The 24,839-nt window shown below is 37.7% G+C and overlaps 1 protein-coding gene across 1 annotated transcript in view; it reads left to right on the top strand.

Annotated features, from left to right (window-relative positions):
• LOC149177413 (uncharacterized) overlaps positions 1 to 7,556 on the top strand; it is a 45,627-nt gene extending 38,071 nt beyond the window's left edge. Inside the window, exons 5-8 of the mRNA XM_089421738.1 lie at positions 4,673 to 4,823; positions 4,918 to 5,135; positions 5,747 to 6,264; positions 6,674 to 7,556. Of these exons, the coding sequence (XP_089277864.1) occupies positions 4,673 to 4,823; positions 4,918 to 5,135; positions 5,747 to 6,264; positions 6,674 to 7,556 (1,770 nt within the window). The remainder of the gene's footprint in view (positions 1 to 4,672; positions 4,824 to 4,917; positions 5,136 to 5,746; positions 6,265 to 6,673) is intronic.
• Positions 7,557 to 24,839: the final 17,283 nt, after the last annotated feature.

Here is a 24,839-nt window from a genome sequence, read left to right as displayed (position 1 = left end):
CTCGGGATTTTGCTCTAAAAGAAATGAATGAAGCGAATTCCAGCAGATTTTTTTCTCGTTTGGAAAAACAGGAGCATAAACATTAAACATACTTACTTGCTGACCTGAATCCTTGTGGAGTAGCTGAGTGAAGAGCCAGTGAGGGCTGCTTTTTTCTTGAATAAAGTCATAAATGGCGCTGTTCCAGAAGGTGGCTATTCCACCAGAGGCGCCTCTTGCACTAACCGCTCTTCCATGGCCTTTTTTCCAAAAAACTTTACTAGATTGGAGGAGAGAAAGATCCTCCAGCTTTGTCTCCTGGATGAGGAGGATTTCAGGCGAGTATATTCTCACTATATCTTTCAGGGCTTCCTCTTTCGACCTGCTACCTAAACCTCTGCAATTCCAGGAGACGTATTTCATTATTTACTTTTTTGGGGAGATGAGGCTCCTATTGGAGCCTTGTTACTCTTGCGCCCAGATCTGGTATTCATCATTGATTTGAGAGTTTTTTGGGAGCCTTGGAGGACATCTTTGTAAGTTTCTTCCTCTCTCTGTTTCTTCTTGGATTTCCGCCCTCTAGTCGTCTTGATTGGAGTGACTAACGAGTTGTCAGTTTCAGAATCTCTCTCTTCTGATTCTCCCTCAGAGTCTGAGGCTAGACTAATGTGTTCTTCATTGCCTTCATTTCCCCTCTGACACTCCTCGGGTGGGGGGACTGATGGTTCTACTTCATTTACATTCCCTTGTTTCTCCTTATTTTCGGTTTCCTCTTGGGTCTCCTTATCATCCACCTTTTCTCCAGAGGGGGATCCATCTTTAGAAGCAGCAGCGGTTTTTGGGTTGAAGTGAGGCTTCCCCGTTGGAGCGGAGATGTTCTGTCCCGGAGGCTTTGGAACAGCCTTTCCCTTTCTGATTTCTTTCCATCCTTCTTCTTCAACTGTGTTCCCTGTTGGAGCTTTTGGGCAGTTTCTCTGGAAGTGTCCATGCTCATGACAGGTTCGACATTTGAAAGGCAGCTGCTCGTAGTCCAACTTCTGGTAGTGCTGCCATTCTCCAACTTTGAGTTTGATCGCTTCTGGTAGCCCGGCTTCCAAGTCGACTTCCACGCAGATTCTAGCACATGTATATTGGCCCTTGTGATCAGCTTTGTCAATGAATCGACCCAACCCATTACCAATCTTCTGCAGAGATTGATAGCTCCAACAGTGAAGAGGGAGATTGGGTAAACGAACCCAGACCGGCGCCTCCTTGGGGACATCGACGGATGGGTCAAAATCAGGACTCCATTTGTTGAGATACAGCCCCTGATTTCCCATAAAATACGGCCCGTTTCTGAATACCAGGTCGCGGTCTTCTTTGGTGGTAAATTCAAAGATGAAATAGCCTCGTCCTACAGCATAACAAATCACATTGTTTTCCAGCTGCGGTCTCCAGTTTCGCTGAATCCAATCGTCCGTGGTTTTAGTGGACGACCATCGGCCCATAAACTGCCCTACCAGGCCTCTGTCAGACAACGCAAGAGCAATTTTAATCGGTTGTTCCTCTGGAAGTGCTATCTCTGGTATTTCATCGAGCTTTTTTATGAATTTCGGCACCTCAATGTGCTGTTGCTTCTTCCCTTTCTGCGTTAACAGTCTTCTGAATGCATCTGCGGAGGATAATGGAGGGGTGGGAGCGGACTCCCCACCCCCAGGTCCGCTCATGGCTGCGTCCAAGAACTTTGGCGGCGGCAAACCTACTCTCGGCTCCGCGGATCAGAGCAGCGCGCGCGGGTTTGATCTATAAAAAACAATATTAACTTGAAATTGAATATAGAAAAAATTATACATTTCCCTAATATACAATACACTTTTTGATACAATAATTTAACCTTTTCATTATAATAATATTACATTAAAAATAATGTAACCTCTTTCACTTAAAAAAAATAAAATTAAATATATATTTTTATTTACATAATTTAAATATTTACAAAAAAAATGTGTTTCTTCGTGCATTAAATCTATCCCTTTTTTTATTAAAATTTCATTAAAACATAAATTTTTATAATTATTTTCTCCACGTAAAAACAATTTTTTCCTTTATCTTAAAAAACAATCAAATCAGATAAATGTACTATGACTTTACCTTTTTATCCCTATCACCCTGAGCTTCATTGATTTCCCTTTTTATATGAACATGCCACTTTTACAAGCGGTGGCGTTGCTTTTATGCCATTAAATAAATTTATGCTTTTGTCTGTGGGTTAAGGGTTCCCAATTTGAAGTTGTCATTGCTGCTGCTTTTTTTTGGTTGAGTTTTTGAGTTTATTATTATAAAATATAAAATTATTTTTTATGTAAATAAAATAAAAAAAATGAATTGTAAAATTTGAAATGAAAATTATTTATGAATTTTTAATTAAAAGGTTTTTTTATAATTTTTTTATTAATCATTTTCTATGTACCATAACATATTAAAAAAACAAATAATATTAACAAATTTTCTCCTTATCATAATAATCCTAAAAAAGAAATATTATTAATTTTATACATTAAGATCTTTTTGTTATGGAACCTATGCATTCATGTATCATTTATATATTGAAATTATATCTTAGTAAGATGTATTATAGAAGCTTTGGTTGCGGTGAATCTTTTTGAGATAGAATTCCAATTAGAATCAAATCTCTATCATATGGGGTTTGGATTTACAAATGGTGCCTATGAATCCTCTATGGCTCCACTTGTAGATCTTATTTCCTACTCCACTTGATTGTATTTATTGCGTACATGGCTTGCTTGCATTTACTATTTGATATTCTTGCTTGCATTTATGAGTATTACAGGTGTGTCTTCTTTATACCTACTTAATATGAAGACACTACAATAAGCACTAGGTATTGAAATTGATTCAATGCAGATATGATTCTTTATTTTAAAAAATTCAATGCTAAATAATTAGTATTCTTTCATTTTTGCTAACAAAAATAATATTATATAGTTTTTGTTGTTTTTTAAATTTGAGATTACAATAATATTCATAAAATAATATTATATTTTGATTTCCTTTCAAAATCTATTGTACTTTTTGAAAGATTGAGTAAATAACATTTTCATTGTAAATAATGATATTGATGATATGAAAAGAAAATTGTGTCTTAAATTCAATTGAATTCATTTCTAACCTTTCTATTCAATTTAATACTTCCCCGGGTTGAAATTTCAAAACAGACCCACCGGTCAATTCTATCTATATGATTTATATATAAATTATAAGTAAATGATTCAATTGAATTCATTTCTAATCTTTCTATTCAAATTTAATCCCTCCCCGAGAGCAGGGTTGGAATTTCAAAACAGACCCACCTATCAAATTTGACGGTTTTCACACCTCTCTTGCTAGTTTTCACAATTTCAACAAAAAACTTCGACGGTCTTGTAAAATTTTGAACTATATTTAACAGACAAATCACCTTGTAACGAACAATTTACCCGTCAAATTCCAACCCTACCCAAAAATATAAAATTATAAAATTTTCTAAGTCCAATTTTTGCTTTTCATATAAATATGTCATTTTTACAATTAGTAATGCTGCTTTTCTGTACCCTTCTATTTAATAATAAATTATGTTTTGTTTCCATATTCATAAGTAGAATTACTGCACATGTATTCCAAGAATCCAAACCCCAAAAGTCAGGTCCAATTTTCCCTTTACAATTAAGTCACCCACCAACCATACTACATTTTTGTTTTGGGATCTTACCTGCCAGCTCATTCCTCATTCAAGATGTCAGGTTTTTCATAGTGTTTTTGACGAAGCCAAATACAAGATGTCAGTTTTTTCAGTGTCTAGAGTCTAAAGATTCGAAGCCCCACAAGTGCGAACGTAGATTCGGAGGCGAACCGATACAGTGAAGGAATCAGAAAAAGTGTAGTATCCATTCATGCAAAAGCCTCCTAGGCCCATAAACCAGGGGCCAGCCAGAATGGATGATTCGAGGATTCTATCTTTTCTCAGCGCAGACAAATTCTTTAAAACAAAAACTGGTGGACAGTATGATAAATAAGAAATAAGATTCATCACAAAGAAATGGCTTCCAACCCTGGGAGATCCACTTATGGAGCTTAGTGGCCAAAGACCGTTGAAATCGCCAGTAAACATTCTAGAATACCGCGTGGTGCAGAGCTTCCTAGCCAAGATGAAGCTGCCTGTTCAATTACAGATTCAAGAGTATCCATGTGAGACGAGGCGCTCTGGAACACTCCCACCTTTTAAAGATTTATTCAAGCCATTAGAGGCCTCTGCACCAGCAATAAGAACCCTTTTCGGGAAGAAACACGAACTTAAAAAAAGGAGGCCTCGAGCAGCATAACCTGTAACCAAGCTGAGGAAAGAGATCCGAGACACACAGGACGAACCCGAAGGCTAGGGTTGCAGAAAGCTTCACGGAAAAGCAGAGCCGGTGATTATAACAGCCCGGGACGCTTACTTGGAAATTTTGCGAAAGTAAATGTAAGGATAAGGTTTAGGGTGAGCTTACTTGGGAAGCCCGTGAAAGTAAATGTAAATTCTAAGGTTTCATTTATGGTTGTTTACCTTGTAGCCATCTGTTGGATGTAGCACTATTCACCTATGGGTTGACTGGAACATCATACCTATAAAATGAGTAACTTAAAAAGTCAACGTGGGTGCCCTTAAAACGACCTTCTCGCCATTATTATTACAAAGAATTATTCAATGGAAGACCATCATCCATCATCATCCAGTGGTTTTGTAGGAGACGGATCAGTGGATCTCCATGGACGCTCTGTTAGCAAAGATCACACTGGACGATGGAAAGCATCACTTCTTATCATTGGTATGAATTCAATTATCTCTCACACATTCAACTCTTAAATGGTGTAACATCTTTTGTGTTTGGTGATCATATTTTATCATCATTTTCTTCACAGGAGTGGAGATAGCAGAGAGGTTTGCCTTTACAGGCATACATTCAAACTTGGTGACTTACCTCACAGATGTTTTGAGTGAGAGTACTGCTACTGCTGCAAAGAATGTGAATGACTGGTCAGGAGTGGCGTCCATGCTTCCTTTCCTGGGGGCTTTTGTTGCAGATTCATATTTGGGTCGTTATTGGACTATTGTCGTCTCATCTGTCATATATTTGATGGTTAGTATTTTATTTTTCCTTTTCCTTTTTTTCCAAGTCATCTCAGAAGCATACCCCAAGCAGATACAATACAACAAGTGGACTTCGTTGGGCTTAGGTGCCAATTGTGACAAATCGCTGTTCCATGAAAACCATCAAGGATTTACACCGAACTTTATTCCTTTGAAACTCATGCCATACGGCTAGGGCAGACCACACAAAAATGGGACACTCTTGGACAGTTAAACAGTCAGTAAAGTTTACACCTCATATTACTGGCACAAGACCTTACCTGATTGCTTCAGGACTTATTAAGGCAGGACCAGCCCATTAAAGGCATCGAGAACCTTACTCTCCAAGAATCTACCTTGAAGTACAAACCCTTTGTAGGGTTGATCAGGATTTACCGGCATGACCCTAGCATTAAACAATGGATAATTCTGTATCTGTATAATTAGTTTCCCAGTGGATTCATACAAATTTTGATGGACGCAGGAAGATTTTGCTATATTTGGGTGAATTGAACCCCTATTTAAAAGGACAGTAGGGTTTGAAAATAATTGTTCTTTTTCTGCCTTAATCTTGTGCATGGAATCTGACTAATAAACACTACATGAGATGGATTGTTACAGGGATTTATTTTGGTCACTTTGTCCGCCTCTTTGACGAGTCTGAAGCAGGTTGGGATTTTCTTCTTCTCAATCTATTTGGTTGCTTTGGGGCAAGGAGGCTTCAAACCCTGTTTACAAGCATTTGGTGCCGATCAGTTTGATGAGGATGACCCGGAAGAGAATAAGTATAAGAGTTCATTCTTTAACTGGTGGTATTTTGGTATTTGCATTGGTACTCTTACGGGATTCACTGTACTCACGTATATTCAGGACGATATCGGATGGGGCCTAGGATTTGGCATTCCTGCTGTGACTATGGCAATAGCACTGTTTATCTTCTTGTGTGGGACAAGATTTTACCGGCATAAACTGCCTGGTGGTAGTCCTCTTACTCGAATTGTTCATGTCTTTGTTGCAACATTTTATAAGTGGAACGTTTCCACTTCTTATCAGGAAGAAAATAACGTAGCTCGCATTGAAGAAAGAGAAGTTTTGATTTTTGGGCCAAGAAGACCGCAATTGCGTACTAATCAGTTTAGGTAATTCCTCTCTTGTCTTGCTCAGTTTACATCTGGTTATATTGCATTTATTAGTACAAACCTACAGGAAATAATTGCCACAAAAATTGTTTGACATTGCTAAAAGTGGCCAATGCCATGACTCCAATTTATTGGAGTCACAGTGGTTTTGCCATTTGACATGGAAAACATTGAAACTCTTGGTAATTTAAATAATCTTCTTGTACGAAGAGGACTGGCAATTTATTTTAAGGATAGAGTATAGGATATGGCGACTTCCCGACCACGTGTAAGGTATAGTGTATCCTTAAGTCATTTCTATTTTATTTCAGTCTTATTGTTGTTGCTGCTTGTGGGTTGTACTCCGTTATGTTCAATTTTAGATGAACTAAGATATTTGTGATGGATATCCTCATTCTTCATTTTCCAGGTTTCTCGACAAAGCTACAGTTGATGATGAGTTGGACCATGAGTGCAAAACAACCTTCAATTGGCGACTATGCACAGTCCAAGAGGTTGAAGAGGTGAAAGATGTTCTTGGGTTGTTACCAATTTGGATGGGATGTTTAATGTATGGGGTTGTCTTTGCACAATCTTCAACATTTTTCACAAAACAGGGGAGCACAATGGATAGAAAGATTGGAACACATTTTGAGATCCCTGCTGCTAGCTTACAATGTTTTACTAGCCTATCTATTCTCCTACTGGTGCCTGTCTATGACCGCATCTTTGTTCCAATTGCAAGGCACTTGACAGGGAATGAACGGGGGATAACTATGCTGCAAAGGATAGGCACTGGCATGTTTTTCTCCATTATATCAATGATTGTTGCTGCATTGATAGAGATTAGAAGAATCGAGGTAGCAAAGGACAATGGACTGATAGACCTGCCCAATGCAACAATTCCCTTGAGCATTTTTCTGCTGCTTCCACAATATGTGCTATTTGGCATAGCGGATGTATTTGCAATGGTAGGAATCCAAGAGTATTTTTATGATCAGATGCCAGACACTATGAAAAGCTTAGGTATTGCTGTGTATCTGAGTGTTGTAGGAGTTTCTAGTTTCATTAGCAGCATCCTTATTTCAATTACTGAGAAGCTTAGTTGCAGAAGCAAGGGGGGTTGCTGGTTCACAAACAACCTGAACAAAGCTCATTTAGACTACTTTTATTGGCTTCTAGCCTCTCTGAGTGCAATAAATCTCTGCATTTACATGTTCTTAGCCAGCTGCTATCAGTATAAAAATCCCAAAAAATATATTTCTTATGAGGACGACGAATCATTTAGCGAAAGGCCACTTATTCATTCATGAGCATATGTTGAGATATTTAAGGGAATTGTTAAGGTTTCCCTGTTCGGGCAGAGTGCATTACTCTCAGGCAAGACAAATTGTAGAGTTAGGTACAGAACATGTTATCCTCGATTGTATGTTGAAAGTGTCCCATCATAAGTGAGTGTTTGTTTGTAAATGCAGTGCATGTGTATCTTGGAGCCCTTCTTAGGATGCTTAGGTAACCCTATATAGAAATGCCGCAGTTACTTGCCTAAAGCGAATGGCCTTCACTATTTAATGAGACTGAGATTAACGGGAATTCTGTTAAAAGCTGGAGCTTTAGTTGGCATTGGAGGTTTAATCCAAAGTTAGTCGAGAATGTTCTTTGATTTACTGAGAAAGTTTGGTGTCTAGCTCACTTACTTTTCTCACTTGGCTCCACTTCTAGCCTGTATAAAAAAATGACATTGAAGAAATGAGAAATCTAAAATATATGTTGTTATCAGCAAAGCTATTGTGCAAAAGAACCTAATGGGAGATGCATCATTAGTTCACATGCATTTTAAAATAATTAGTGAAGGTAAAGAAGGTTAGGTTAAACTAAGAAGGCACTCTTGACATGGATACTTGCCTTGATGTCAACTGCACCCATACCCATTAGGGGTGTTTGTTATGAGAGCACTACCTTAGGTGGTTCTGATTGGGTGAGTTAAATCACATGGTTCAATAATAGCCATGAGCTTGTTCAATTTAAAGAATTACAATATATAACTCTCATTTTTCGATTTTGTCATCATGTTCATTATCTATTAGTATTTATTGTGTTATACCTGGGTCCTTGGGCTCCATAACAAGAGTAACCTGTACTATTGCTAGGCTTCACTTGGGATGATTATGAGTTATGATTGTTAAACTTTCACTGTAACCTATATATAGCAAATGGATAAGAATTTGCAACATAAATATATTCAACATAAGGATGAAATTTAAATAATATAGCAACCATAGCAAAGAAGCACATACAATAACCAAGATTTTTTTCCTTATTGGGAACAAATTATTTTTCACCTTGTTGATTTCTTTTCTTTTATAAAGATTGTGCAAACATAGAAATGGCGTTTCTTCTAAAATTATGAATGCAATCTGGAAACAAATTCACTTGTAAAATACAAGAATGTAATCCAAAGATTTCTTTGAACATTCTCTATACAAATAGAATCTGCTAGTGGCACATGATGTAATTGGGAATATCCTAACAATTTCCCACTTAGCAGTACATTGTTTAAGGTTGAATGCCCAACTTACCGCTACACAAAGCAAATTTTCTCCTATCCATTGCTTTAGTTAAAGAATGTATTTCATTACCTTAAGTCCCAACCTTAAGTATTGATACCTTACTAGACTCAATTATACCTCTTTAAAATAGTAGAATTTCACCTTGATATGTGTTTTCCATGGATAAATGCAATTCCACTCTAATTGTAACAAAAAGGTGTGGGTCCGTTTCATGTCCAATATATCTACATAATTGTAACTGTTGGAGAATATAATTGGTTTTGGTCTTCATAATTTGTACCATTATGTATTTTATGTAAAAAAAAAAAGACAAGAAAAAAATAAAATTATTATTTTATTTTCTAGATAAGCATGTTTTTTGTGCTTTTAGGTTTTTGAGTCAAAGAGTCAAAGTCCTATTATGGACCTATTGTAAAAGAAAAAGAAAAAGATTTTTTTAAATGTAAATTTTAGGACAGAAACTCCTCTAGATGCCAAATGACCTACATGTCAAATCGGCCTTGCCCTAATGGACATGTCTATTCACACCCCTCTGAACTGTGTAAATAGAGGATAGATGGAGCTCATTTGGACACAAACACTTGGATGGATTTGGTTTGAAATATTGCAGAGAAGGGCAACAAAGAAGAGTTGGATGAAGTCTGGAAGAAAGGTTTTCCTTCTTGGAGCTGGGGTTTGTGGATGATCTGCCTTGATATAACACTTGTTGGTTTCTTGCTGATGAATCCGTTAGAAGGAAGGTTTAGCTTGGCATCTAGAGGCAGAAATTTCTGTGATTATAGGCCTTGGATATCTCATTTGATCTGATTTTATAAGAAGAGATTTTCTGGGTTTTCCCCTTGGAGGGGGTTTTCCCTGGCTTGGAGCCTATATCTTTTGTTCTATTGTCTTCTGTGATCTCTATATTTTATGGTAATTGCTTGATGATGAAAGAAACATATTAATAAGAATGCTAACAGTTTCACAAGTAATTATCATGTAATGGAAATCGAAGATAAAAATGGAAGAACCTCTCGATTTCCAACAGTTACAACCTCTACATGATTGTTACAACCAAAAAATGTGCTTGGAATTCTTTGGCGTTGCAATGAACTTTACTTCGATATTGGAATGGGCTTCCATTTACTGTCTCTTACTCCAACTCACAACTCCTTAAAACAATGTAAATAGATATGCACAAGTGGACTTTTCATTATCAACGAACCCATGCATCTGAAGCTTCTGATTCTGTAACACCCTCCTACACTTACTCAAGCTAATCGGTCCACCGGGGTAAATATGTGACGAAGAGTTACTATGATATGATTCAACTCCTCAAGTATAGTTAAGGAAGTGGAATCTACAACCAAAACCAAACTAACCTTTCTCAAGAACTCCAGCTCCCCTAGGGACTAACCAACCACTCTAGGTGCCCAACCCCTGAGTTAACTTGCTTCTTAATTGAACTAGACCCCCAATCACTCCCATGACAAGCCCTCCATGCGATTGTAACCCTCCAGTTGCTCCCACAACAAGGCCTCCATGTGACTGCAGTCTTTTTCAAGTAGTTTTGTGCTAGTGACCTCGAAATATGAGCCTCTTTTTCAGGTCTAGGACAAAGGCCTCTGCTCAGAACTTGATGAAATTCTCAGAAATGATAAATAATAAGAACACAAGGCTTCAAATGAAAAACTTGAACAAGGACCTGACCTGACTCATCCTAACCATGACAAACATTTCGTCAAACACGTCATGAACATGTAATGTACAGGTCATAAAAACATGTCTGAACATAGAGATCTCATACTTATCTAAGATTCGTCAAGAAAGTTTGATGCCCTCTCACAATAGTTGCATTATTATCTATTATGTCATACATTCATTAAAATTTCATTTACTAATCAAAACATGTTGAAAGCCATAACTCAAGTCTGTCATAAACCATGCTCAATAACAATGATATAACCAACATATTAACGATGATAGAACAACCATTAAAATCACGTAATAAAAAACACATTTACGCATAATACACAAGAGGAAAAGAGTTCTTATTAACATATGCAAAATCCACCAAAGTCAGGGACTTCCACGCGCCACTCGACCATAGATTGGGCTAAACCAAATCTCTCTTTCAACTAATCAGCCTCGTGCCATATTCCAAGCATAAATATGGGATCTCATGGAATAAACCAAAAAAACCAAACCAAGGCTTTCAGAGGCCAAACCACCTCAACCCTCAACCAGTGATTCCACCTCATGGTCAGACATCACTAACCATCACCAGATCAATGTCTATCCAAGTTGTCCAGGGCTCCAGAGTGTTTGTTCCAACCTGGCTTCCAGGACTAGTAACTGAACCCACAACTGTTGTTGAGCTCCAGAACGCTTGTCCAACCAAGGCTCCAAGGCTAGTAACTCAACCCACCAAGGGCTCCAGAGTGCTTGTCCAACCAAGACTTTCAGGACTAGTAACTCAACCCAAGCTGTTACAAGGCTTTTAGAGCGTTTTTCCAACCAAGGCTCCAGGAACTAATAACTCAACCCACAACCATAAGGAACATGAGCACCAACCAAAAACAAAAGGTAAAACCCACAACACCATGGCTATCTAGGAAATGGAAAGGCCAGGAAAAACCATTTTCAACCCAGAAAATCCTATGCCAATGACAGATCATAACCAAATAACCACATGCATATGCCATGCATTTCAAATCTAGCAAAGAAATCATACATGCAACTCGGTAACTACAAGAAAAACCCATTGTAGCTGCTGATCTCATTGTCCTCTTGTGCTTTTTTTCTTTTCCTTTTCCTTCTTGCTCCAAATCTGAAGTATGCCATACTCCTCCAAGAGTGCTCCAAGAAAACTCTAAGTGTTGAAGAGTATGAGAGAGATAAAAAAAAATAGTGAGAGCTCGAGGCTAAAATTGACAAAAAGTTATGAATTGATCCTCAAAAGCCTTTTTATTAATGATGCCTCTATTTTCTTCATTTTTCCATTATTTTCCTTCTCACTTGCAACCTGTGACCTTTCACCTTCCTTTTCTCTTAATTTCCATTATTTTCTTAAATAAAATGCCAATTAAGGCCTCTTGCCTTTCCAAAGAGTTTGCCATTGCCTTTGTCAATTTCCATAGCCATTAATTAATCACAAGTGATCCCCATCACTATGTTTTTCCCAACATTCAACTTGGAATACATGTCCCATGACCTTGGTTATTATTTTGCCTTTGTAAACTTTATTACATGGATTTTTAACCCAAGGATGTTATAGACCCCTCCCCCTTAGGAGAACACCTTCCTCGGTGTTCAATGACACGTACAACCAACAAGACCACTAATAACCAAACATACTGCCCATGGAGCTTTATAACTTAGCTCGTTGCAATATTTGCAATGGACAACCTATTGTAAGCATACCAACATGACAAACATTGCAACATGACAATCATATCGCTTATTGGAGCTTTATAACATAACTCGTTCCAGTGTTTACAATGACAACCATATATAAATATGTACATATACCAAAAACTCATTTGCCTCCACCGGAAAACAATGAAATATACATAACCCACATATGATCAACCATCTCCCATGTAGCTTCATTGGGCCTAAAGTGCCTCCACTGAAATTTAACTTGCTCGATTGCTCGGTTTCGGAGCATGAGAATCTTTCTTTGCAAAATGCATTGAGGTTCTGGCTAGAATTCCCCTTCTGGTTCCACCTGCGATACAGACCAGTCAATCACATGGTCAACATCCTTTACATACTTTTTAAGTAATGATACATGGAAAACATCATGGAATTTCACTGTCGGAGGCAGTGCAAGTCGATAGGCCATTGGTCCAATCCTCTCTAGGATCTCAAAAGGTCCATAATAACGAGGTGTTAACTTCGCACATGACCCAATCCTCAAGGAGCTCTTCTTGGGTTTGACGCGCAAATACACATGTTCCCCAACATGAAACTCCTTAAACACCCTGTGCTGATTTGCATAGCATTTTTGCTTGTCCTGTGCTGCCTTTAGGTTCTTCTTGATAACTTTCATTTCCTGTTCCATCTCTACCAACATGTTCGAACCTATCAATACTCTGTTCATTGGATCACTCCAATTGATGGGAGTATTACAACTTCACTCATAAAGTGCTTCAAATAGACTCATCTTCAAAGATTCTCGATTAACCCATTGTTGTAAGAAAACTCTACCAGTGGAAGATACTCTTCCCACTTTTATTGTTGATGCATAACATACATTCTCAACATGTCCTTCAAAATCCCGTTGACCCTCTCTGTCTGTCCATTTGTCTGCAGATGATAAGCTCTGCTAAAGGCCAACTTTGTGCACAATCCTACAAATAACTCTTTCTAGAACCTAGAAGTGAACTTAACATCTTTGTCTGATACAATCTTCTTCGGTATACCATGCAACCTCACTACATCTCTGATGAAGACTTGTGCTACATCATTAGCTGCAAATAGACTTCACAAGAATGAAGTGTGCTACCTTTGTCTACATGTCAACCACAACCATAATAGAATCATGTTGTCTAGATGTCTTCGACAACACTGTAATGAAATCCATGGAAATGACCTCTCATTTCCACTTTGGAATCAAAATCGACTGTAGTAGACCACCTGGATGGTTACACTCCGCTTTTACGTGTTGAAAACCCAAGCATCTAGCCACACACTCTGCCACTTCCCTCTTCAAATTCGGCCAATAATAAAACTTTTTCACCGTTGTTAATGTCTTCTAATATCCTAGGTGACTTGAATACGACTTAGCATGAAATTCCTTCAATATAAACTTTTTGAGCTCACTTTTGTCCGACACATAGATCTTGTCCCTAAATTTGACCAAACCGTTTGCTGTTAGATGACAGTCCACATCTTGGTCACCTGTATCTTATTGTAACCTGTCCCTAAGCTCCCTATACTTGTCATCCTACTGACCTGCCTACAAGATCCGATCTTGTAAATCTGTCCCATAAGAACTCATAGTTGCTATATAATTTACCTGTACTCTTCTGCTAAGAGCATCTGTGACCTTGTTTTCTTTCCTTTGATTGATCAGGTGCTCAATTTTATGCTCAAAAATAAAAGTTTCATAATTTTGTCAAACCCAGCTTCAGATTGAAGAGCTCGTCATTCTGAATCCAATGGTGCAAACGACACTCAAATCCGAGCTCTTATGCAAAAGTTAGAGCAAGTCAAAGTTCAATTTTGACTTGTCTACATGGCAGGATTGGGATGGTGTGGCAAAGGTCCTAGCGAATCAGGAGGTGCCAAGTGGCAGACTTCCATTAGCCCTCGCATATTGCATATCGCAGGTCGCAGGTGGATTGGGTTAAGAATCGGCCCCCAGGCAGTGCCGATTGCGATTTGCGATATCGCATATCGCAATTGTAGGAAAGGAGGAGTTATAGAATCGACCCTCGGCACAATGAGGGTTACAATGCAATATATCGCAATTGCATATCGCACCCAATACCTGCCGATATATATATGATACAGGGCTTATTCGCCAATAGCGAAATGCGATGAGTTCCTATGAGCGATAAGTTCCGGGATGCGATACGTTTATGTATTACAGTTTATATGTCGTCGGGTTCGCCTATACCTCCGATTATGTTCCTGCACCGATTGCCAATTGCGATGAGTGATACATTTCCCAGATGCGAGATGTTATGAATTCCAGATTATATCCTCGTTGGGTCCGCGATATTGCTATCGCAACATACAACCGTGTTAACAAGACCTTCATCCCGCCAAACCTCGCCGATTGCGATTTGTGATACAGACGACAAGTTATGGCTCGCGGCAGGGCCAAATTCTAGCTCAGTTAGCGGGTTTTGGAGCGAATTTGTGGGATTATGTCAGTTTTGGAGCAATTTGTGGAACAAATAGTGGGAGAACTAGGAGAAGTCACATATTCTTCAGTTCTTATCCAAATTGGATGCAAAAAGAGGCTAGATAGCTATTTGAGTATTCTGAATTCATTGAGACAGTTTTCAGAGACATTTGAGCATTGTAAACACATTTTTGTTGTAATTTTGAGCATAATAGAGAGGCCTAAGCATTGGAAGTTGGACCAAGGAGACGTATCCCAGGAGGGGTTAAATCCTCATCAAATCTCTATATTGTGTGATGTATTTTGATGTTATTTGTTGTTATTTTGCCATTGTTTAGCAAGTGTTTTATGTTAAATTGTTTATAACATTTACATAATAAACTCTCAAGGGAATCAATTAATGGAGCAAAAATTGATGAATTCTTAAGCACTTTATAAGAAAATGACAAACATCTTGGGTTTTATTTTGAATTGGGAATTAGAACAACATTACTAATCTGCTCCATTTCAGATCAAGTTGGTATCAGAGCACTAGTTTTTGCTTTACTAGATTTGTTTTGTGAAAGAAGGATTTAATTGTTTGCAAGTTTATGTCATGCTTACAAGGTTAACGCTCAAAAGAGGTGAAGGAAAGCTGGTTGGAAGCCCAGAATTTGGGTTAAGTGGAAGAAGAACAAGGTTGCCAAAGTCTTCTACACTAGTACATCCTCAAGTTGCAGAATTTGCAGTTGAGTTTTCAGGGACCATGTCTCATGAAGGAGAACCTATCATGACAGAAGATGAGAAGACCTTCATAAATGATTTCTTTAATATGACAAAGATGGTGAAGGTCCTCTATGAAGAGAGGAATAATAGATTGCAAGGAGAAAGTTTCAAACCTCCTAAAGGAGAAGTCTATCCAGGAGGAGGTAATGGGAATGGAGACAAGCCTCCATCCTCTCCACCATATTCTTCATCTTCTTCTTCACAATCATCTTCACACTCTTCCGCTAATACAACCCTTACTCATACTCATCATCATTCTGCAAAAGGAACTGGTAAATCATCTTTTCTAAAGCTTGATGTTAAATTCGAGTTGCCTATGTACAATGGAGAAGTTAAAGATGGATAACTGGATTCGTCAGTTGGAGGTGTATTGTAGGATTCAAAACCTTCAAGAGGATGACATAAAGATTCAGTTAGCTTCCTTGAGAATGAAGGGTGCAACACTTGTATGTTGGGAATCAAAGACCAAGAGGAGATTAAAAAACATGGTAAGATCTCTATTACTTGGTCTGATTTCATTGCTGCTATAAAAAGACAATTATACCCTTTAGTCCATATGCAAAAAGCTATCATGAATTGACAAAATTTCAGACAGTTAAAAAGTCAAAATCTGTAAGAGTATACTCAATATTTTAGGAGTAGAGCTCTTATGATGGGAGTAGACTTACAGTCACAAGACACTTTGTTGAAATATATAGGAGGTTTGCATAACTATCTTCGACACACCATTCTTATGTTTAATCCCACAAATATTGATGAGGTCTGTGTTCGAGCTAAACACCTCAAAGAAAGAGGGGAAAATGTACAAGAAGGTGGTAAGGAGAAGCCATTCCAGAGTGGTGGAAAAGGAAATAATTTTAAAGGAAAGCAGAAAAAAATGCTTCTGTTAAGAAAGAAGGGGAGAAACTCGTTTGCAAGAATTGTTCCAAAGAGGGTCGTGATGAAGCACATTGCTGGAAGCTTCATCCTGAATTAATATAGAAGAAATTTAATAATAAAGGGAAACACAAGACAAACGTTGTTGTACAACAAGACTTGGGTTTTGACTCAGGTGATGAAGAAAAGATTGCAGCCACAATCACTAAAGGAAAAGTCGTGGCAAAAGCGAGCAAAGAGGAAGCCATGGCAAGCACCAACGCAACAAATATCTCCAACAACGCTTCAAATGAGGAAAACAGAATTGAGATGTTCCATATTAGAGTTATTTCCAAACACACCAAGATTCATACGCTGTTTGACAATGGATCCCAGGCAAATTTAATTTCTACAGACTTGGTCAAGAAATTGAATCTGGAAATTGTGCCTCATCATAAACCGTATCCGTTGGGTTGGATAACCAAGAATGCCAATCTACAGGTCACACAGAAATGCGTTTTCAGGTTTACAATTACTGCCAATTTTGTTGATGAAGTCAAATTAGATGTGGTGCAGCTGAATATTTCTGGAATTGTTTTGGGAAGCCTGTATCTATATGACAGGAAAGCCGTTTTCCATAGATTTGAGAGTAAATATCATTTGTTCAAAGACGGAGTGGAGTATATTGTGAGAGACCATTGTAGGAAGCTTAATATGTCCTTGGCAAGCGCATGGCAAATGAAGCGACTGGTCAATTCCAACAAGAATCTCGTGTTCCTTATGATCAAGCAGAAGAATGACATGGAGCATGAATCATTTGCAAGCTATGATGTGAAGCTGAAAGCCAAATTGGTTGATGTGGTTAATCAATATGGAGAGATGTTTCAAGAACCAAAGGGATTGCCACCAAAAAGGGGAATTCAACACGAAATTCAACGACAACAAGATTGTCCACTCTCAAATATCTGTATGTATCGAATGTCAATTCTGGAAAGTTTAGAAATTAAGAAACAAGTTTAGGAATTGTTAGATAAAGGTGTAATTCGTCCCTCTACTTTGTCATGTGGTTCACCAATTGTTTTGGTACCCAAGAAATATAGAACCTAGCACATGTGTGTAGATTATCGAGGTTTGAACAAAATTACCATAAATAATCGATACCCACTTCCCACAATAGATGATTTTCTAGATCAATTGAAAAATGAAAAATATTTCACTAAATTAGACTTGAGAAGTGGATATCATCAAGTTAGAATAACTGAGGAGGATATTTGGAAGACTGCTTTTAAAACCAAACGGAGATTGTTTGAGTGGTTGGTTATGCCTTTTGGTCTTTCAAATGCTCCAGCTACATTCATGAGAGTTATGAATGATGTTTTAAGATCCTTTCTTGATGAGTTTGTAATTGTTTATTTAAATGATATTTTGATATTCAACAAATCACGATAAGAGCATATCAAGCATGTAAGAAAAGTGTTGGATGTCTTGAGAAAAGAACAATTATTTCTGAAGATGTCCAAATGTGAATTCGCGAAAACTTCCTTAGTGTATTTAGGCCACATAGTTGGAGGAAGTGAGCTGTAAATTGACCCCTCTAAAGTTTCGGTCATTGTGAATTGGGCAATACCAAAATCATTCACATAAGTAAGGAGTTTTTTGGGAGCAGCGCAGTACTGGAGGAAGTTCATTGCCAATTTCTTTTCCATAGCATCTCCACTACATGCTTTGACCAACGTGAAGGTTGTCTTCCAGTGGGGAGGAAAACAACAAAAAACATTCGACGCTTTAAAAGAAAAGATTAGTTCAACCCCAGTTTTATCATTACCGGATTTGAAACAACCATTTGAAATACAAACAGATGCAAGTGACTACGCCATGGGTGTAGTTCTTTTACATCATGGTAAGCCCATTTCATTTCATTCTAATATTTTTAATGGTGTTGTTATTAACTATCCTACATACGATAAAGAGATTTACGCATTGGTGCAAAGTGTGAAGAAATGGAAGAATTACTTGATGGGAGAAGAAACCATTATTCACACCGATCATCAGCCTTTGCAATATTTGCAATATCAAACAAAATTGCAACAATCAAGACACTTTCATTGGATGGGATTCTTACAGCAATTCCACTTAGTAATCAGGTACAAGAAATGTATTTATAATAGAGTTGTTGATATGCTTCCTAGACCGGTTGTTAATGTAGCCATTTTACTCGAGAATAATTCTGTTTTTCCGGAAATTTATGTTGAACAATACACACATGATGCTAACTTTCAAGAGGTATATTCAAACTTGAGCCAAGATCACCAAGTTGAGGAATTAGACTACCATGTACATGATAATCTGTTGTATCATTTCGGAAAACTTTGTGTTCCACAGGGAGAGAGAGTAAATGTCATAAGGGAAGCGCACACTTCTCTTATTGTTGGACATTTCGGTGTAAGTAAAATAGTGGAAAATCTTCAGAGGTATTTTTAGTCGCCTCGTATGCTTGAAAGTGTGTCACATTTTATTAGAGGTTGTTCATTGTGGGCAGTCAGTAAGCCTAGTAATATGAAAGTAGGATTGTACACACCACTTTCAGTGCCTTCACGTCCACGGGAAAGTGTTTCTATGGATTTTGTAGGAGGTCTTCCTTTATCAAGAAAAAATCATAATTATTTGTACGTAGTTTTGGATGGGTTCAACAAGATGTGAATATTAATGCCTTATAAAAAAAATTACAACTGAAAAAATAGCTCAACTTTTCTTTCAAAATCTATGGGTTCATTTTGGATTACCTACTTCTATTGTAAGTGATCGTGATTCCCGATTTGTTGGGATTTTTTGGTCAAGTTTATGGAACTTGATGGACACCAATTTGAAGAAAAGTACAATGTTCCATCTGCAAACAGATGGTCAAAATGAAGTGGTTAATATGACATTTATTCATTTTCTAAGAGGATATTGCAACAAACATCCTAAGTTGTGGGATGAATAGTCACATTATATTCAACATGCTTACAATCGAGAAAAACACTCTTCTACTCTAACTTTGCCTTTTGAGGCATATCTTGGTTATTTGACTAAACCGCCTATGGATTTCATATTTGAGAAGAATGTAGCTGTAGATGGACATAACGACATAGACAAAGCAAATAAATTCATTGAGTAAATTCAGTTGATTCACCAAACAGTTCAAGAACAACTAGAAAAGAGTCAAGGCAGGTATAAGGCAAGGCATTATAAGCATCGTGTGGATCATCAGTTTCAAGTAGGTGATGAAGTTTGGCTATACATTAGAAAGGAAAGGCTTCAAGGTGAAGGTAAAAAGATGAAACCAATCCGTTATGCTCCATTTAAAATTCTGGAAAATATTGGTAATAATATTTTCAAGATTGATTTGCCTTCATATATTCAAATTTATTCAATTGTTAATGTTAAAAATCTGAGATTATATGAGCCTCCTTTGATTGAAGATCAAGGAGAAAGTGTAGAGATTCCATCAATTGAATATTTTTCTCCACAATTTCTTAACGAGATTCAGCAAAACACCATACTTGACAGAAGAACGAGGTCATCAAAAAGGGGAAATCTTGATTATCTTCGAGTGGGTCTCAAAGGTACAAATCCATCAAAGGAAAAATGGATTGAAGAGGGGAAGGTGAGGGAAAAATACCCTCATATGTTCAATAACTGAATATAATCTTTTGAGGTCCAAAAGGCTTCTAGTGGGGAGGAGTGATCAGGTGCTCAATTTTATGCTCAAAAATAAAAAGTGTCAGAATTTTTTCAAACTCAGCTTCAAATCGAAGAGCTCGTCATTCTGAATTCAATGGTGCGAATGACACTCAAATCCGAGCTCATATGCAAAAGTTAGAGCAAGTCAAAGTTCGACTTTGACTTGTCTACATGGAAAGATTGGGATGATGTGGCAAAGGTCCTAGTAAATGAGGAGGTGCCAAGTGGCAGGGTGCCATTGTCCCTCGCATATTTCATATTTCAGGTCACAGGTGGATCAGGTTAAGAATCAGCCCCCGAGCAGTGCCGATTGTGATTTGCGATATCAAATAACTCAATCGCAAGAAAGGAGGAGTTATAGAATCAGCCCCCGACACAGTTAGGGTTGTGATGTGATATATCGCACCCAGTACTCGCTGATATATATATGATACAGGGCTCATCTGTCGATAGTGAAATGCAATGAGGTCGGATGAGCGATAAGTACCTGGACGCGATACGTTTATGTATTGCAGTTTATATTCCGTCGGGTTCGGCGATTATGTTCCCACAACGATTGCCGATTGCGATGAAAAATAGACTACCCGGATGTGAGATGTTATGAATTCCAGTTTATATCCTCGTCGAGTCCGCGATATTACTATTGCAACATTCCACCGTGTTAACAAGACCTTCAACTCGCCAAACCTCGCCGATTGCGATTGGCGATACGACCTACAGGTTATGGCCCACGATGTGACCAAATTCTCGCTTAGTTAGCGGATTTTGGAGTGAATTTGTGGGATTTTGTCAGTTTTGGAGCAATTTGTGGAACAAATATTGGGAGAACTAGGAGAAGTCATAACTTCTTCAGTTCTTATCTAAATTGGATGCAAAAAGAGGCTAGATAAACATTTTTGAGTATTCTTAACTCGTTGAGATAGTTTTCAGAGGCATTTGAGCATTGTAAACACAATTTTGTTGTAATTTTGAGCATAATAGAGAGGCCCAAGCATTGGAAGTTGGACCAAGGAGACGTAACCCAGGAGGGGTGAACTCCTCATCAAATCTCTATATTGTGTGTTGTATTTTGATGTTCTTTGCTGTTATTTTGCTGTTGTTCAACAAGTGTTTTATGTTAAATTGTTTATAACATTTACATAAGAAACTATAAAGGGAATCAGTTAATTAAGAAAAAATTGATGAATCCTTAAGCACTTTCTAAGCAAATGATAAGCATATTGGGCTTTATTATGAATGGGGAATTAGCACAACATTACTAATCTGCTCCATTTCAGATCATTGATGTACCTGATCTCGAAGTCAAACTCACTGATTGTGGCCAACCATCTAGCTTGCTTGACATTCAGATTCCGTTGGTCAAATATGTATCTCAATCCACTTTGATCACTCATTAAGATGAACTGCCTGGAAAGAAGATAGTGTCTCCACATCTTCAAAGCATGGATGATCGCTGCCAACTCAACATCATGTGTAACATAATTCTGCTCGTTCTCATTCAATTTCCTTGATTCATAGCACACTACATGTTGTTCCTGCATCAAGACTCCACCAAGGCATCTCTTGTAAGCATCTGTACACACGACGGGCTCTTTATCCAGATATGTGATTTTTAGAACTGGAGCATTTGTTAACAATTGATCCAATTGCTAGAAACTTGTTGCACATTCCTCTGTCCATTCAAATTTCTTACGTTTCCTTTGCAATGATGTAATATGATAAGCAATTTGTGAGAAGTTCCTTATGAACCTCCTATAATGACCTACTAACCCCATGACTGATCTAATCTCATCCACATTATTCCATGATAGCTTTTATCTTTTCTAGATCTGCTGTTATGCCTTCCTTGGAGGCAACATGCCCCAAGTAATGTACATTTGTCTGAAAGAAACCACATTTACTATGCTTGGCATACAACTGATGCTCTCTTAGAAATATCAATACTGTTGCTAAGTGTTCAACATGCTCTTCCTCATTCTTAGAATATATCAGTATATCATCAATGAATACAATAACAAACTTGTCCAAATAAGGACACAAGACACTATTCATCAAGCACATAAAAGTAGTTGAAGCATTAGTCAAACCAAAATGAACTATAAAAAGCTCATAATGGCCATACCTGGTCCGGAAAATAGTCTTGTAGATGTCCTCTTCTTTAATGCATCCCTGATGGTACCTTGATCTCAAATCAATTTCTGAGAACACTGCTTCTCCCTTCAACTGGTCAAACAAATCATTAATCCTTGGCAACGAATACCCGTTCTTAATGATGGCTACCTTGTTCAACTATCTATAATCAATACATAACCTGAGAGTACCATCCTTCTTCTTCACAAACAACACTAGTGCACCCCAGGGAAACACACTTGGCCTAATGTATCCATTGTCAAACATTTCCTTCAACTGCAACTTCAATTCCAATAACTCTAGTGTGCTCATCTTGTAAGGTGCATTTGATGTTGGCGCTGCCCTTGGTACCATCTCAATAGAAATGTCCACTTCCTTGTGAGGCGGTAACTCTAAAATCTCTGTTGGAAATACATCCCGAAACTGCTTTAGAACTGGGTACCTACTCAATACTTTTGCATCCTCAACATCCTTACCTTTATCATTGGAAATATGTACTGCAAATAACACACACCCTTCCTATGACCGTGCTTTTCTTGCACAGATGTAACCATTTTGACTGATGCTTTTTTCTTACCTTGCAAGATTCTTTTTTCTCCATTATCATTCAAGCATTCAATAGCATTGTCATAGAAGTTCGCCTTAGTCATGCGAAGATACAACCAATCCATACCCAATAGCATACTGTACGAACCCAACGAAAGTATATTTAGATGCGCTGATGTAGGCATGCCATTCAATTCAAATGCACAAGCTCCTACCCAATGATGATCTCTTTTCTTTGTACCTGTATCCAACTGCACTAACCAATATTCTACATGTACTTTTTCATTCAAACCACAGTTATCCACTAGGTCAGGATTAACATAACTATAATTAGATCTAGGGTTAATCAAAATAGAAACAACTTGATCAAAAAAATTACATTCCATCTTGATAATATCTACCCGGTGATCCTCCTACTTGTTATCTAACACTGCATAAATCCGAGAAATACTCTGTCCAACATCCCCCAATGTTTGTGCCTCCTGAGCACTGTAAATATGCGGTCTTCCACCTTTATGTTGCAGACAATCTCTCTGAAAATGATCCTTGACACAAGTCCAACACTGTAAAAACTTTCATCCATCACCCTTATTATGATCAGACTAAAAACCATGTCCTTTTTCAGATGCATTGAACTTCTTAGGCAGTGATGCAATCTCTTTATTACCTATGTCTTGAGGTCTAGTTCGCTTCTTATCCCATTTTCATTTATTATTCTCATTACCTTTCCAATCCTTTTTAATCTTAGACATCTGCTTCAATTGCTTATAATAATGCTTTAGCTTTCGGATGGCTTCCTCCAACGATATAGGATCATCAAACTCAATCTTGTCTTTGAATGCTACCGACAACCCACTGATGAATCTTTGAATCTTCACTCTTTCCTCCTTAAGATAAGATACATACCTCAATAACTCCAAGAATCTGCTAGTGTACTCATCATCGATCATGGATCCCATCTTTAACTCATAGAATTATTTTTCCCTGTCATCATAGTATCTATCACATAGATAATTCTTCTTGAAAAATCTCTCGAACTCACTCCAAGTCATCTCCTCTTCCCAGATGCCCCTGATATTCTTTACATCTTCCCACCAAATGTCTGATTTACCTTTAAGACAAAACATAACTATTCTGACCTTCATTTTCACTGAGTAATCATGTAATCTGAGGAACTTATTCATTCTTAGCAACCACACTTGTGACTTCTTCATTTCTTCATTGAATGTAGGTGGCTTTTCTTTCTTGAACTCATCCAACAAATATCCCCTGTCACTCCTCCTGCAAGGATGATAGCGATGATGACTATGACATCTGTCAGAACCAAAATTAGATTAAAGCCCATGTATATTGCCTCATTTATCAGGTGTATCCAAGAATCTTCCATCTCTAACTGTGCCATCTTTATCCGACCTGTGCCCACCATGAGACCTACTACCATATGCTCCATTAGTTCTGTGCTCATGTCCATGACTGATTTTAAGTGGTTCCCATCTCTACAAGTTTGAAAAGCTCTAAAGGATGACTGCATTAATCTCTGCTTATAAATATCTCTTGTGACTGAATGATTCTGTCATTATCTGCATTACAACTTCTTATTTCTGCCTTCAAACTTCTTAAAGTGTCTTGCCATATTAGGAGAGCACCCATCACCATGTTGATTATCTGATCTATAGGGATAGTCTCGTGAACTATGATCCACCATTTTGCTAGTAATCTTTAATATTCTTCTTCCTACAAGTATATCATGTCAACTAAACCAAAACATAAACATAACCAACATACCTTAGTATAGTTCAGGGGAGGATATCTCATCTGCAAGATCAACTAGATTAACATGATACATGCATACACATAATCATAGTAGTATATATACATCATTTCAATCATCATCCTAGTTACCATGCATGATGTCACAACTATAACATCAACTAGACACGATGCATGCACACCAACATATAAACATTGTCATGCATAACCAATGCATATACAATTGACATGCATTCACGACAAACACATCCCAACAACAACACCATCAACTTCTACATGAAAACACAACTGTAACAAGGACTACCACCATGCATACATAACAAACACATAGATCACAAGCATAATGAACACATATGCAATTGACATGTATATATGACAAACACATTCTGCTCATCCAGTCC

Source organism: Pinus tabuliformis, chromosome 4_1 (assembly GCF_031772625.1).
Source record: "Pinus tabuliformis cultivar Carrire ecotype Pingquan chromosome 4_1, CPIR1, whole genome shotgun sequence".
Classification (NCBI taxonomy): domain Eukaryota; kingdom Viridiplantae; phylum Streptophyta; class Pinopsida; order Pinales; family Pinaceae; genus Pinus; species Pinus tabuliformis.
Note: the sequence above shows the minus strand (reverse complement) of the source record. Positions and strands in the feature narration are given on the sequence as shown.